Below are 17,146 nucleotides of genomic sequence, written 5' to 3' on the forward strand. Positions count from 1 at the left end.
TTGCTTTATCACATTAGTCTGTCCAGCTGCTGCATGCACACATGTCAGACTCATCAAGTTGTGCAGTTTGGAAGGGACATCCAGAAGGCATCCAGCCTAACTCCCTGCTTGAGGCAGGTCCAGATAGACCAGGCTCTCAGGGCTGTGTCCAGCTGAGTTTTGGATCAAGTTCTCTATCCTTGCAGATGCAAGGATGGAGATTGTACAGCCTGTGTCAGCAGAACTATTGTTAGACCAGATTTCCTTGCTGCTTTAGGCAGGATCTGTGGGAAATGTGAATGCAAGTGCAGATGGGGCAGAGTAGACAGTAAGCATTGGTAGCAGACCCAAACCCTACTTGTTAGGAATCTTTCTTAGATGAAGAAAAACTCTCCAAGCTGGACATTGTAGATATTGGCTATAGGATGTTCTCAGCTGGGCTAACTTTTAATTATTTCTGTCAGAAGCTGTTTTTTGGGAAGTCAATACCACAGAGACTTTTTTCAGCCAACATTTTTAATGACTTATCAGTGACAGATAAAAAAAAGAGAAACCTCTTGATCGGATTGTGCTTTATTGCGCTATATTCAAGACATAGCTTTTTATCTTGGTTCTGCTCCATAACTAGGCTGAGCTTTTGATTGGAACTCTAAATCATTTTTGGTTTTTTTCACCAGTTGCCATTAATTTCACCATGAGAAGTTTTTCAATGCATGTGTTTGTCTTCTGTTTAAGTCACTTGCAGCAGTCCTCTGGGATGTATTCTGAGCTTCTTCATTGTTGACAATTTATATCTTGCCTGTGAGACAAGTTATTCATAAGTATAGGGCTTGGATTTTGCTATTATGCTGATGAAACCCAGATTTATATTTCACTTAAACTGGATATTGATTCTCCTGTCTCTGTATTTGAGGCTTGTTTGCTGGACATCAAACTTTAAATACAACTGAATTTCCTCCAGCAGAATGCAGTTAAAATCAAAGTGCTGTGCTGGGACTCTCTCCAGCATTTTTGGAGATATTAAGATTTAGTTCAATGCTCTAATAGCTTCTTTGGACCTGAAATCAGGACTTTCGAATCTGGACTTTTGGGGAATTTTTTCATCGGGTTTTGTTAGTTTATTTTGTTGTTTTTAATTTGTTTGTGTTCCTGGAAACTTCAGATGAATATTAGGTTTTATAAAACCAGGTGCAGAAGTTGCACTTCCAATAATGATGACGTGAGTTTAGAAGCTCATGCTGACAGAAGGGACTATGCCCCCAAAAACGCTTAGGTCAGTGTTCTTCAAGGAGGCACATTTATACTTGAAAGGGCCAGTTCTGCATGAGCATATTAGCACCTGCTAGTTTGCAGTGGGGTTTTAAGTGGCATACAGTGCCTATTTCCATACTTCAAAACAGTAAGAACCTTGTAACTCCCTCTGTTGGTCTAGTTGGACATTTAGATACTTGCATCTTCTAGAGCATGTTTTAGGTATTTTTTGGAATTCTGCCTGACATCCCCAATTCTATTAACCATGTACTACTGTGTGATCTCCTGAAAATCCCCCTGATTAAAACAAACATTGTCACTCATGAGGCCCGATGAGTTGCAAGCGCAATCCTTTGTTTCCTGGCAAATTTCTGAAACAGGAATGTGTAGGCCCCCCTTGGGAAGTGGTGTGCAGTGTTACCATATAGCATCCTATGGAGTCAAGCCTGTTTTTCTCAGCTAAGGGGAAGCTCTTCTGAGCAGAGCTTGTGGCATTTAGTGCAAAGCAGAGCTGTCACAGTATGGTGTGATTTCCATGCAAATGCAGTATCACTCCTCCACAATTACACTTAATTGTGTTCTTAAAACTGCTTCTTAAGATTAATGGCTTAATGTCTTCCTGGTTTAGGACACATCCTTATTTCTATTTGGCAGGCACAGAACATGTAAAAGACAGAAAATTACAGCTGTCTCTCTTCAGAAAGGTTTATGGCTCCCTGCAGTGGTTTATTTTCCAAGAGGACTGTGCAATGCGCCAAGACAGGGCTGCAGTGCTGGAGGTGTCTGCCTCTGACCACTGTAAGAGGCACAGAATCCCTCCTGTGCATGGAGAGTCCTTCTCACCCTCCTGTTACTGCAGCCAGCTGAAGAGTCTAGGAAATACCTCAAGACACACCAGGGTAAATATGTATTGGGTCCTCTGAAAGAGAAAACAAATAATATTCTGACTTCTGAGAGATAAAGAGAAAAAAAAAATGGATGCAAAGTCATGAAGACTAAGGAAGGACCAACTACATGGGGTGTAGAATGTGTTGGCCCTATAGGTCACTTTCCAATGCTCGGAAAGGCACTTGGTTTTACCAGCCTGTCTGTCACATTGTTGGCTGAGCTCCAGCTTGTGCTGATTAGTTACTGAAAAACAGGTCAGTGACTTCTGCAGTTTAAAATCAGGTAAAACTGGTTTTACCAGTGATGGTTGACCAGTGATGGGTAGTTACCCATTTGTAATATCCCTCATATCTGACTCCTCTTCATTCTTTAAATTCCCCATTTCTTCCCATCTCTCTGACAGAAAGATGCACTGCAAGGCAGTGACATTAAAAAAAGTAGTTCTTTCTTCCACTCCCTTCTTGTTATTTTGATTGTAAGAATGTTTTTTCTTACAAGGTTTCTGTTTCAAATTAAAGACAATTTCTCATACTACATCTGCATTAGACTACCACACTTGACTTCAGCTTCTGAAACGTAGAGCAGACATAACTATGTTGTTTCACTGATGCTATGATGGTACCTACTCTAGATATCCTCTTGCAGAATGAGATACTTCCTTTCCCCTAGTAGAAAAGGGCCATTTGAAACCACTTTGTTTCCATTAGCCATTTTGTTCATTAAGCCCCACCTCAGGCAATGTGTTTCTCTTGTCAACATAATCTTAAATTCAAGTGTGTTTATGCAATAAAACCTTGAATTTTTTTCATTAAATTAAATATGGATATTAGACTGGATTTGTTGGCGTCCAGGTTTACCAGTGAGACTCTTACAGTGCCAGTCATGCAGGACCCTTCTCAGTAAATTTTGGTTCCGACATACTCAAAACCATGGCAAGCTATCCTTTAAAAAGACATTAGTGTGAGTACCAGGGGAAAATATGCTCCAGGGCCGTAGATATTTCCTTGATATGATTTCCTTGATTGTATCTTTTTATTTATGAGGCATAATTTATGACTGCTGAAAAGCAAACTAAAATGAGTGATGACTAACTGCAGCCAAAGTAATAAATCAGAAGCAAAGAAAGAAGTGGTGATTTTGATCGAATCTATTGAATTAGCTGTTGCCCTTAGCCATTACAGGTATTGGAAAGACCTTTTAATATCTGCTTATCTCTCTCATGGGAACTTGGTAACTATCTCATTATATACCCATAGGAAACAAATTATTTAATTTTCTATCTTTTAGAGTTAAACCTTTTTACATCTCTCATTAATTACTGGCATTATACTACATAATATGGAATGAGCTTCCTTTAAAATTTGGTAATTTTGTTTAAGTCCCAAAGTTTTTGCCTATTGTCTTTCCCTTTTCCAGAATGGGTTTAGTAGTTTTATTATTACCATTTGAACAGTGGAGATGAATAGCAATGTTAAGAGGTTCTAATTAACACAGTACTAGAAATGGGGATCTGAAATCTATTATAAGTTTATGACCTCCATAAGGAGAGTAACAATGTTGAAGAGGGAAAAGTATGGGGCAATCTGAGAAGGGGCAATCAGGAAGCACACATTTGATTACTACCTTCTTGTTCCCCTGCTCATGAATGAATGTGATACTGTCTTTTACCTTGCCATTGCTCTGTCCACCATAAACTGCACCCACTTTTTGAACTTTCTGCTTTGCTAATACCTGCCTGATACTGAAGTGCCCAGATGTGAATACATTATCCTAATTCTGAGTACTAGGTTTTGGTAGATAAGCTTTGTGCTCTGAGCTCTGCTGACATCACATAAGTAATTCCAAATTAGCCAGCCAGTACAACAGTCAGTTCACAAAGACTTGTTAAGGTTGCTGCAATTGATGGTGAGAGGGAGGTTCTTTGGTTTTCTTTCATTTCAACCAGCCAAGATTGTGGTCTCTTCAATTGTCTTGAAGATTGCTGTTTGAACATAACCAAAAATTGAGGGCTGTGTTTCTACTTTGCTTATGTCAGATTTTACATGACCCTAAAATATCTTGCTATATTGGAAAAGAATTACACTGTGAAAATTCTGCATTTATGTAAGTGTAAGGCTAGAAATTGAACAAATATAAGTCAAGAAATCCAAAGCAAAGTCTCAAAGTAGTGCTGGGTCTTTGAGGTCTCCATGAAACAGCTTTAGAAAGAGAAGAGCAGAACGTACTGCTCTGCTACCATTTGTCTCTCAGGGCATGTGCCAAGCAGTGCCAGCATTGAATTCTCTTTGGAAAGACCAGGAGTCACAGATGTGTAGAGTCTTTGCTTACCAGAAGAGCAGAGATCCAAGTTGTACCTGACTCTTACACACAGAAATAGAGTTACATGCACATGTAAAAGGGATGGCTTGGTCTGACCTTGTGGCTCTCAGAACCTACAGCCCTCCGTAACTCCCTATAGCTCTGAGCAGTGCTCAAAGCCAGGGAGAGGTGGTGACTTACTAATGAGACTTTTGCTACAGCAAAAGGCTGTTTTCTGAGTGTCTGAAGGAATTTGGTGCAAGCAGCTGACTCATTCAGAGCTGAGATCTTGTCCCACCACAGAGACATCTGTGACAGACCATAGACAAAGTGCAGTGCAAAATGGCAAAAGGCACAGCGCTCGTTGGACATGGAGGGAGCCAGGAGCCACTGCTGGTTGGTATTCAGCTCTTTGGCTTGCTCTCTTGCAAGCAGGAAGGGTGAGAAGCATCTGGCCTCTGTGCTGTGCACGGTATCCCAGCTCTTCCTGGCCTGGAAAGTCAGGAGCAGCTCAGGACTGCTGCCTTCATTGAGGCGAGCTGCCCCCAGTGCCCTTCTGCCTGGTGAGATCTCTGCAGTAAGGGACAGTTTCACATTCTCCACAGGTTGTTCACTGCCCAAGGGTCGCCTCTGCAGAAGTTTGAGTTCAAAACAAAGTTTCCTTGATACAGATATGGGGTTTCAAGAGTGTTATAGCAGATGAATCTGTGTGGTTCAGGGAGGGAAGTCATCTCATGGGCTTCCTCCACTGTCAGCATCTACAGTAATAACATCATTATTCTGTATCTCTGCCCAAGGTGATTTTGGTGCCCTTGTTTCTGCCCTTACTGCAGAAGCTGTTAGCTCTACTAAGCCTGAACAGGCTCACTGTGGTAAGGTGACTCTTCTCAGAATGTCCTGTCCTGCTTCTCATAGGTTTTGCCCCGTCCTGCTATGCCAATGAACCTTGAGGTTATCCTGTGACCATTTTGAGTGACTGATCACAGGTTTCTTCCAGGAACAGGGATCTATGAAGGCTCTATTTGTGCCCAAAAAACCCTCAAGCTTAGTTACTTGTAACTGGAATTCTTCAGTTCTCTGAATATATGCTCTCTAGAGAGTTTTCTCCCCTCTCTTCTCTCTCTGGCTCCACTTCAAAGTGCAGTCTGAGTCAGGGGGCCAGCAGATTGATAAAACATTAATTAGTAACCCTTGGTAGCTGATTTCAGAGCCCTCTCCTGGTTTTTTTGGGACAGTGCAGCCTTTAACAGCAACACATTTTTTGGCAGGAGGCTGAACCATGCACCATTATGTCAGACTTAATGCTTTTTGAGGCAGAATATTCAGAAAGTCAAGATATACAAAACTTTTCTTGGCTTTCTGCTCTTTGTGTTTTGCCATTTAATACATCCCTAAGATGTGATTGCTTCTTGTTTGCTCCATGTTCCTATGTGGTCTTTAATAATTGTAAGAAGGTAATACTGCTGCCTGTTAGGCTCTTTATATTTCTGTATGAATGTGATTAAATATTTGTGATGCTGATTATACCTCAATTTATAAAGATTGTTTGTGACCCCAAAAAGCTTTTTACAAAAGCCTAAATATGAAATTTCAGTTTAACCAGGACAGCCAGGCAACAGCTTCTATCCATGACTGTTTAGTGGTGACTTCTTGAGAAGCCATGACCTCTTATTTTAAAGACACTGCTCATTGTGGTTTCTGTTGCCATGCTGCCCCATTTTTTCCTGCAAAGAAGTGGCTAAACACCAGCATTTTCATCTGCAGTCGATTCTGTGGATTTACTGCCCCAGGTTTCCAAACACTGACCAGGATTTACTTGGACAGCGATTCTCACAGGGAAATATTTTTATAACCATCCATCCTTTTACAGATGGTTGAGCAGAAGCAAAGGGAGTTAAGGGACTCCAGCTTAGGTCAGTTTAAATCTGGAATTCAGCTCCTCAGAAGTCCTGCTCAGCTGTCACAGCTGTCTCAAAAGCTGGCGTTGCAGACTCACAGACGCTAAGGGGGTTTCTGCTGGACACATGTCTTGGCAGGGCTGAGTAGCTGGTGTCTGTCTAGAAGGCAAGCTCAGACCATGTCTGTCTGTCAGGCCCACACAAACATGGCCATGACCTCAGCCTTTTTTTTTCCAGACAGTCGGGCATGTGGCAGCATGGTGTTTACATCAACTCCCCCTCGACCTCTATAGGGAAGCATCCCAAGAACAGAGGGGTCATCCACCTGGGCATTCCCACTCCAGAGGGGCAGCAGGCCCGACTGCCTCTGGTGGAGTACATGATTGAACCTCAACTACCTGACTCTTGAAGGAGTCCTTTAACCACTTAGCTGCAGTATGGAAGGGGATGAGCACAGAGTCACAGAATCTCCTCAGTTTGAAGGGGACCCACAAGGATCACTGAGTCCAACTCCTGGCCCTACACAGGTCACCCCAGTAGTCACACCATGGGCCTGAGAGCATTGTCCAAATGCTCCCTGAACTCTGTCTGGCTTGGTGCTGTGACCACTTTCCTGGAGAGCCTGTTCCAGTGCCCAGCCACCCTCTGGGTGAAGAACCTTTTCCTGATATCTGACCTAAAGCTCCCCTGACACCACTTTGTTCCCTTGGGTCACATCACTGGTCACCAGAAAGCAGAGATTGGTGCCTGCCCCTTTGCTGCCCCTCACACTTAAGTGTCCCCTCAGTCTCTTCCAGTCTGCACTGATTGGGATTGCTCTTACAGGATTATTATTAAAATCCCAGGCCACACTAATGAGCCCAGATCTGGCAGTGGGGTGACAATAAACCTCTGTGTGTGAGGGCAGCACCATCAGCTCAGGAAGGGTGCTTGGAAGGGTGCTCAAGTACAAGAGGCCTTGTCACATTGTTCTCAGCTAAAAAAGGAGATGAAAAATGCACCAGGAGCCAGATAAGGAGGATCTGCATGTCACTGTCCCCCCCCTGCTCACACAAGCAGGACATTCCTTCCTCAGCTGGGCTCCCATCCCATAACTGTGGTGTGTGATACACGCCACTGCAGTGGTGAGGAGGGAAGGCAGCAGTGCTTTTCCAACAACACTGCTGCTGCTTTTCTGGTTTCAGCCCATTCCCAGGCTCAAAGGAACCAGAGACTCATATACACATCAGGTTCCCATTATTCTGTGCATAGTTTTCAGGGCAGGATGTGTCTTTGTCTCTATTTAAGCAATTCAAAGCCACTGGCATCCAGTAATGAATGCAGCTGTGGTAGCAGAAGTCAGCACTGGGACAAGAGGTGGCCTCCCCACTGTCATTATCCTACTTTTCTCTATCCCAGGGGTGACTGCTCTGACAGTAAAACATTCAGGAATTCCAAGCCTTCTGTTTTGCTTTTTACTTCCTCCAAAATGCACATCAGTCCTGCACAAAATATAAGACCAAATGAGATAATGGGGAACAGAGTGTCCCAGGGTCAGAAGGACTCATCTCTGCTATAAATCTCCTAATTCTGTGGCACAAGAGGACCACACACTGCTTGGGATGGGGAAGAAATCCTCACTCTGTTCTGTGACAATGGCCTTTTCTGGCCCTTGGCCCTTTCCTAGTAACAGGAAGAGGCTCCTTGGGGAAGTGATCACAGCATCCCGCCTGAAGGAGTTCAAGAAGCATTTGAACAACACTCTTGGCAACATGGTGTGACTCTTGGTAATGGTCCATGGCAGGGCCAAGAGTTGGACGACATGATTCTTATGGATCCCTTCCAGCTCAGCTTATTCTGTGATTCTGTGAATTAAGACTTCCTGAAAGATGAGGTGTGACACCTACAATAGGTGAGGGACTGATGAAGGGAGGAGTCTCCATCCAACCCTTGGTGAAGTACTTGCTTCCCAAATGAGTTGCATCCCTCTCTCCTCCAAAATTCCTTGGCAATTCTATTCTGAAGCTGAATTCCTGTGCTACCCAGGAAGGCTCTGTTCCTAACTGATCACCTTCACTTGAGCTGTGGGCAGCTTGCTCAGCAGGTCAGGCCCGCACTGTAACGCTCCGTGCTCATTAAGGCCACAGCCTGGATGTAACTGGAGCATTTGAGCCCAGGTAGGCGCTGAGCTGGTGCCAGTGCCACACTCAGAGCTGCTCTTTCCATGTGTGTTTTATTCTTTCCACAAAGAAATATGACCCTTGAAATGAATGACTGTGGGTAAATCTTTGTAGCAGCTGGAACTGAACTGAGATACAGGGTTTGACCTACTGCAGTAAAGTGAACAGTTTGACTTTATGAATAGTTCACAACAGAGATGTATTACTGATTCCCCTGAAATGAAAGTGCTTTGGCTGAGCTTTTTATTGCAGGGCATCATCTGTACTAAGGATGGTTCTGTACGTTACTGATGGAATCAGGCAGGATCTTTGGGTTTGTAATTGGCAGAACCTCAACCTTCAAAGCCACTTTAGTTGTTTTTATCCATTTTCCTTCCCCAGGCTCCTTGTAAAGTGTCCCGTGTTCTAGGAAATTATTATTGCAAGCTGGAAGGATTCAGGGTCAGTTTTGAAGACCTCTTACTTCTAAACCTCCTGGTTTTTTTCAAGATATAGTCCCACCATTGCCTTCCCCAGGACGAGTGCCCAAAGTAGATCACATAAGAATGTGTTTTACTGTAGTTAGAACTGCTCAACATGAAAGCTTACTAAGGAATACTTCCACTAAAAATCGCTCAGACAGTCCTCTTGTATTGCCATTTAGATCTATCATTCTGATTGATCACTATGTGGTTGGCTAATATTGAGTCTAATTTAACCCTATATGCTCATGCATCCATCTATTCTGTCTATTGTTCCTGACATTCTACAAATTACTTACTCATGCAAATGATGACCTAAGGCAACCTTTTATGATATTCGTGTTTAATTATACAAATGCTTTTTGATAAATAAGATTATACATCCTTCCATATGTTTATTCAGTCCTTGATGAAAGCAAAATTTAATTTTCATGCAGATTTGTTGGAGAGTGTGTTTAATAAGTGCTGAGTTTTATGTAGTCTGCAGATCACTCTGGTTTTGGGTAGCTGACAAAATCAGTAGGCATAGTTCATAGAGACATGTGGGTTTTAATCAGGCCTAATTCAAGCTGCTAATTTTTGGAATTTTGGAACTGAAGTCATTGCCTTTGTGCTCATGCAATAAAGCAAATGTTGTTGTGAAAATAAATGAGAGATGCTGAATTAACTACACACTTCAGTGGGCTTTATTTATATTAGAAGTTACTGAAAATATTGCCAAATAACTGATGGATTATAATTTTTAGGAGAGGGATGTTCCTGTAAAGCTCACTGATTCTAAAGAGTAGCTTGAGTTTGGTTTGTGTGATTCAGTCAAGGTGAATGCAACTTTTAAGTATCACCCAAGGCCAGGCTGAATTCACTGGGGCTACCTGCATACATTAAGAAAATGTGCAGAAGGGAGAAATTGTCAGGACCAGATATGAGTATCTTTGTTCAGATGTCTTTGAAAACACTGTTCTTGTTAATTGCAGCTCCTCCAGGAGTCCTCTTGGCATGGTATGACACAGACAGTGGTAGGAATTCCGAGTGTGGGGATCTGGTATGAAGAAGACACGGGAGCACACACTGCCTGGGATATGACTTTTGCTTCTTTTCCCTAAGTGTGGCAGTGGGAAATATTTCACCCTTCTGTTAAATAATTACTGGATCAACACAGGTGCTGACTGGCCATCAAAGGACATTTTCCAGGAGTGCCATTACACCGTGTTTCATCCAGTGTCAGTAGAGCTGCAGTAGCCCCTCTGGCTAACAGCAGATGTTTTGTAGGCTTGAGTTCTTTGCTGACAGTGTCTTTGTTTTGTGTGGAAGGTGTGGTCAGTGAACTCGGTGGGCCGGACGCCAAGCAGCTGGTCCCGCTGCCAGACAGGCCCTGCCCCTCCCGAGGGCCTGGGAGCTCCCCTCTTCAACACTGTGGCGTCCACTGTGGCTGTGGTGAGCATCAGCCCCCCTCTTAAGCCTAACGGGGTGGTCAGTATCTACAGGCTGTTTTCTAATGGTACCAGAGGGACTGATGTGGTGGTGAGTATCGTCAGCACTTTTTCTGTACTTCCACTTGTATTTTCTAGCTTTAACAATTTTGTTATTACAAGCTGCTGCTGTTGGTCACAGACTGCCTTCCTCTCCTGGCCTCCCATAGTTAGCTGCTCTGCAATGCACTGTCCTGTCCGTGAGCTTAAGCTGTCTACTGATTTCACATTACCCATTTATTCCTTCCAGTGCACTTGGCTGTGTCTGTGTCTGATTCAGCCAGCTCGTCCCATTGGTGCCTGCATGGCCTTCCTTTTCCATTCCCTCACACCTGCCATGCTGCTGGCTTGGCTCTGCCTCTGCCTCTGCCTCTGGCATCAAGAAGTACCAAGTGCTTCCCTTTGCTTGCTTGACTCTCTTCGTCTTATTTTCTGCTGAACTCTGCTGAATCACATGCTGCCAAATGAGAGCAGATGTTGCCCCGTGTTGGTGTTTTCTACATATTTTTATTTCTTTGGCTTCAAAAAAGCTATACCAACAAATGACTACAGCAGAAAGGTGAAGTGGCAGTTCCTGTGAGCAGTTTCAGAGCAGGGCACTGATTCCTTTGCCAGAACTGCCAGGTCTCCCTTGCTGAGCTTAGGAAAGTTTCCTAACAGGCTCACCCAGCACAACATCTGTTTGAATGCAGAACAGCATCATGTTGGCTCTTGGCTCAGATGTTCCTACCAGAGAGCACATTCTCCTGTCTGGGAGTCACCTGACCCACCAGACACATTGGTGTCATGCGGCCCAGCACTGTTTCTTGCATCCACACAGAGGAAACTTATGAGATATGCATGATTATTTGCTAACACATTTATCATGGAAGTATTTTCCACATTAATTTATTTTCTGCTTCAGTACCACTTATCCCAGAATCTTCCTTTAATGGCTTTCAGCTTCTCTGTTGCTGAGAATGACATTTGCAGCTGACATACAGTGGTCACAGCTCAACTAAAGATGTCCTGAGGCCACTGATGGCATGGTCTTTTCATTTGAAGAGTGTCCTTTAACTTCATAATGGGAGAAAAACACGGAGTTCCCATTACACACAACAGCTGCATTAGTGTCAGACTGCAGAACATGCAGAATCTTCTTCCTGTCTTCTTCTGGGGTTAATTCACCTCCATAACTCTTATTTAGTACTTGTGGTGCTTGAAGCTGTGACAAGTTCCCTCTTAATTTTTACAGCTGTCAGAAGGGACTGCCACCCAGCAGACAATACATGGGCTAAAGCCTTTCACCACGTACTCCATTGGTGTGGAAGCCTGCACCTGTTTCAATTGCTGCAGCAAAGGACCCATGGCTGAGTTCACCACGCAGCCGGCTCCGCCCTCAGAGCAGCCGCCGCCGCAGATCCGCACCGTGACCTCCAGGAATGCCTCTTTCCAGTGGAGCGCCCCTCAGTCACCCAATGGCATTGTCACCAGGTAGGAGCTGCCACCCAGCTGAACCTGCACACCTTGGCTGGAGCTAGTGCCAGAACAATGTGAGCTGGAATTCCATGGCTGAGGGCACTGAATAGTTGTGGCAGTCACCCTCCTTTCTGGTCATGCTGGTGGTGACTTTCCCTGTAGCCTGGGCACCTGCTGGGAAGTTTTTACATACAGTGGTTGCTTTTCTCCTGAGCAGGATACTGGGAAGGAGAAAGGTGGAAAGGATGAGCTGTTGTGAGTGGAGGTGATTGCCTGACAGCTGTGGTTGTGTAATTAAATAGTTGTGAGTTCAACTGGCAGAGATGAGAGAGCTGCGATCTGGAGTTACTTAGGAAAAATCCTGACTGGCAGAAGAGGGCAGCAAGGTAACAGGCATCAAGAGTGAGTGTGACTTACCACCACAATTGCCCAGTTATCTGACAGTTAGGACCAAAATCTCCAAGAGAAAAACTGGGATCAGGTCTATTTTCTTCTCCAGTAGCCAGACAGACAGCAGTTAGGACAAAATGTGGGACTGGCTTTTATGTTACTTAGGGCCCTTCATTCATCAAAATCTCAACTTTGTTCTCAGCTATGAGCTCCACGTGTACATGGCGTGTCCTCTGAACCTACAGCCAGCAGTGAAGGCTTGCAGTCCTGGCCCAACTGAGGTGAAGTACACAGGGAAAGGACAGAGTGCCAACGTGTCCAACCTGGAACCTTACACAACTTACAACCTGAGAGTTGTGTCCTACAACTCTGTTGGCAGTAGCGCCTCCGAATGGATCGGATTCACTACGGAAAAGGAGCGTGAGTATGAGAAATGGTTCACTGACCAGTCATGCCTGTTTCTGAGAGCCAAATTACTTCCTCATCTCTAGGAGAGAGGACATCCCCAGAAACCTCTTCGTCCCTGTCCCTGGTCACTGTGTCTCTGCTGAATATTCATTGAAATTCTGCTCTGGGGCTTAACTGCTCATTCCTTCAAAAATATTTCTTTGCTCATCATCTGATGTCACATACTCTATTTTGGGAGCCTGGAAACCTTTTATTTTACTGAAAATGGGCAGCAAAGCTGCAGAACATAAAATGTTCAAGTATTACCAGAAAGCTGATATGTAGTAATAAATATAGTGCCATAAATAATCCCTTGGAAAAGTGGAGATCTTGAAAGAGACCTGGTGATTGTTTTAAGGAACAATCTTATTGTTCTAATTCATGCCACACTTCTGCTAGGACTCATAAAAGTTTTCCTTGGATACCATCTGAATGACTGTATGCTTGTGAACACTGAAGCAAGAATTTGTTGCTATCCAGCCACTGCAGGTAGTGCTTTAAGGCCATGTGGTGGTATGCATGGAAATTAAACATGCAGGACCTGTGCCTACAGGCAGAATAGATTTTACCATCAAAACGGAATTTGTAGTAGTCTAACATCAGCTTGTATTAAAAAGATCTATAGTGCTGTAGCCAGAGTCATTCCATAACAGATGAGATGGGCATTTCATCTCAGTCTGTCAGGTCAGGGCAAAGACGATGTTCACTTTTTATCTCGTGTCAGGATTTCAGAATCACCTTTCTAAAAACCTCTTTTGCATCATTTGATAGTTCTGCCAAGTAATTACTCAAAATCTGTAATCTGATACATCTTTAGCTGAAAATTTCAGGTGGAACAGGCCCAGATTTTTTTTTAATGTTACCACTGGAAAAAAAAAACCCCTTCACCAAAAACAAAGGGGAAAAAAAAAACCACAAAAAGACAACCAACCAACCAAAAAACAAACAAACGAAAGAAAGATCCCTTATGTCCAAAGCTGTGTTTTATTAAATTGCAAGTTAAAAGGCTGGAAAATGATTATCAGCTTTTAAATGGAGAAAATTCATAAGGAACTGGTGAGACACATAGAACAAAAGGATTTGAAAGCAATTTTTAATCCCCCACCCACTAGGTCCAAAGTCCTCTTCTTTCAGTCTTGCTTTTCTTGCCTTGATGACCTCTTCACACCAGGTTTCCGGAGTCCCTCTGACTGTCTCCTTCCTTGAGTCTCTCTGACTGCTTCCTCTTGCCTCGAAGGCTTGCTTTAGTGACAGTGGGCAATTAGCAGCAAAGTGCAGCTGGACAAGCAGCTTTCTTGTGAACAAAACAGCAAATACGGGGCAGATGGCTTAATGCAGCACCACAAGAAAGGACCACCTCAAACTTTAATGAAGTTTTTTGTCAGCAAGCTGTTGAGCCCAACTGATGAACTCTTTCTCCCTGAAGTGAGTTCTGGGTTTCTTTTCTGCCTGCCTGCCATCTGTTCTCACTTTTCTGAAGCCCCATGTTTTCATGTATGCGTGTGTGTTTAAGATGATCTCAGCAATTTCTTGGGCCTTGCAAAAGAACCCTCTTCATAGCAGCTCCCACAGCCCAGCATGCTGCAGTCAGGCTTGCACAACCTCCTGTGTCGCCCTGTCCTCTGCCTTAAGCTGGAACTTGTTTTACAGGGTTTTAGTGTCAGTACCATGCACACAAAGGGAAAGGAAGGTAGTTCAAGATATGATTTTAGGATATATCTCTGCTTTCTCAGTGCAGAGGCTGGCATGCTACAGCACCTTTTTGTTTTCTCCGTGTATCTTCCCTAATCATACTCATGGATATGAGAGAGATGGGGAGTGCATGTGGCAGAGAGCTTCTATTCTGGAGAATCTCTTTCTCTTCACTGTGTAACTCACCAAATCACTTCTAGCCTAATGGCTAGAAATTCACAGAATCCACAGAACTGAGCTCTTTTTCCTTGTTCTGCAGCACCTCGGTACATGGCTCCATTCTCTGTGGTCAGCAATTTATCCATCATCCACATTGACTGGAGCCGCACCTTCGTGCTGAACGGGCGCCTGAAGGAGTACGCGCTGACGGAGAGCGGGCAGCGCATCTACAGCGGCTTCGACACCGAACTCTACTTGCCAAGGACATCTGACAAAAGTCAGTTTCCCACAGCTTCCTCTCTGGGAGAGTCTGTTGAGTGAAATTAATAGTGTTGTATTCCGAACTTTTGCTGCCGTGCCCGATTTCTTCAGCCCGACTAGCTCCCGACACCGACAGCGAGAGTGGGCCGCCCCAAGAAAGCTGTCGAATCCGGGCTGCAGCTGTAGGGCACAGCTGCTCTACGGCACAGGTGGACTGCCTTGGGGATTGAACTGCGCTGAGGGCAGAGACAAGGAACAGGGAGAGGTCTTCTGTATGTTTTCCAGTTTACTCCCTGGAAGGTCAAGGACAGAAAGACACTGACTCAAAGGCATACATCAACTAAGAAATGAGGGGAGGTCCCAGGGGAGGATACAATCTTTAACCAACTGGGAGAAACTGGGGGTGGAACACAAGGCGGGGAATACAATGTTGAAACCAGTAGGGGGACTGCAGGGGAGGAGAATAACTTGAACAAACCAATGGGGTTTCCAAGGGTACAAAATTGATAGGGAAGTTTCTAGAGAAAGGGGCAGGCTTGGGGAGGGGTTGATGTTCAATGGGAGAAGGAACAGGGAACAAAAGGGCAGGTCTTTGGGGAGATGGACAGCTAGGGCAAAAACCAACAACACGGGGGGAAAGGAACAATCCATTAATAATAACATATGCTATAACAGCACAAAATAGGAAGGATTATAAAACTGACTACTAGACTTGCATTACAATCAAAAACACACACTGCAACAATCTTTAAAAAAAAAAAAATCTCCATTTCAATCTCAAACTGAGACCAAAGGAGCGTACAGCCACTCCAAAAAGTATCTAAGCAAATCATTGAAAAAAAAAAAATCCATAGAACTAAGCTTTCTCTTAAACCTTACACTGACTGGGTAAGACTGTTTTGATTCACAATGACAGTCAAGTTTTCCCAAATCCTGAAGCTATGTTGCAATTCCATCCTTCAGGGCTACAGTCAGGGAAGTGTATAGAAGTCTTCAGTTTCAGGAAAGACTGGAGCTTGAATTTTCATTTGATATTAAGTCAGTAGCTCTTGGAACCAGCCGTGTTTAAAATAGTCTTTAAAATAAAAGGAAATTATCAACAGAGGCAAAAAAGGAGAAGAAAAAGCAGCAAGCAAAATGTTTTCTGTTTTTCTGTTTTGATGATGTTGGAGTGTTGTATGTCAAAGAATTTTGTAATTTATTTTTTGTCTTACTGATTACTGCAATGGTGCTAATGCTTTATTTGTTTTTATTCAAATGTTCTTAATATGTTTGTTTTAGCCATGAATGAAGTATGAAGGATTTAGGGCAAAGTGATGAAAAAATTGAAAGTTGCCAGTTATATTGGAAAAGGAAGAATCTAGTAGCAAAAGAGGAACATAATTTGTAGCAACATCATAGTGATGATTGCTTATGATCTGCCATGATTCGTAGTTTAGAATTTCAATACCAATGTGTAAAGGATTGTGAAGCTTTGATATGGGACTCAGGTGTATTATGATGGGGTATGTGCTATTCCGGCCTTGTTTTTTTAGACCTGGCTGTTTGCTGGTAAATTATGGTTAAAAAGCAGCACCTAATTAATTTTTATTTCTGCTGCTGACAGTATTTTCTAATTTTTTTTGCTCAGCCTTTTTGTTTCAAGTGACCTGCATCACTGATGAAGGGAGTGCCATGACACCAGTCATCAAGTACAACGCTGGAGAGGGAGTTGGTAAATAGATGAAGAAATTAACTAGTACCTGTTTATTTGATGTGTTTGTGCTTGAAATTTGGCATTAGTGCATTCCAGGCAGGGTGGCATCTCATTGCAGGAGCTTCCTTAGTGCCTTGTTTATGAGGTATGTAGGTAATGTGCTTTTTTTGCCATGTATGGATTTCTGTTCTTTACATCACAGAATTATTGAGTCCTTTAGGTTGCAAAGGACCTTTAAGACCACTGAGTCCAACCATCACAGAATCATAAAGTGGTTGGGTTGGAACAGACTTTAAAGATCATCTACTTCCAACCCCCTGCCATGAAGGACAACTTCCACTAGACAAGGTTGCTCAAAGCCCCATTCTGCCTGGCCTTGAGCACTTCCAGGGGTTGGACAATTCTCGTGAATAACTTCAGATCCTCTCCTCAGATATGTAATATTCTTTCTTTTATTTTTACCTAAGTATGTTGCTCCAAAATGTTGTGCTTTTCTCTGCTAAGTTTCTTGTTTGAGCTATTTCTAACTGGTTTAATTAAGTTCTTTTTTGTGTGGCATCTTGTTCAGCCTTTTAAAATAAATCTGCATTAAATTTGCAATTAGTCTTTACTTCACATTTCCCTTATATCCCTTTTCATG

At 43.3% G+C, this 17,146-nt stretch overlaps 1 protein-coding gene across 1 annotated transcript in view; it reads left to right on the forward strand.

Annotated features, from left to right (window-relative positions):
- The window catches only part of USH2A (usherin), a 373,434-nt gene that overhangs the window by 346,579 nt on the left and 9,709 nt on the right, over positions 1 to 17,146 (forward strand). Inside the window, exons 64-68 of the mRNA XM_059841048.1 lie at positions 10,246 to 10,455; positions 11,638 to 11,876; positions 12,454 to 12,671; positions 14,650 to 14,826; positions 16,441 to 16,524. Coding sequence (XP_059697031.1) covers positions 10,246 to 10,455; positions 11,638 to 11,876; positions 12,454 to 12,671; positions 14,650 to 14,826; positions 16,441 to 16,524 — 928 coding nt within the window. The remainder of the gene's footprint in view (positions 1 to 10,245; positions 10,456 to 11,637; positions 11,877 to 12,453; positions 12,672 to 14,649; positions 14,827 to 16,440; positions 16,525 to 17,146) is intronic.

This window comes from Haemorhous mexicanus, chromosome 3 (assembly GCF_027477595.1).
Source record: "Haemorhous mexicanus isolate bHaeMex1 chromosome 3, bHaeMex1.pri, whole genome shotgun sequence".
NCBI lineage: Eukaryota > Metazoa > Chordata > Aves > Passeriformes > Fringillidae > Haemorhous > Haemorhous mexicanus.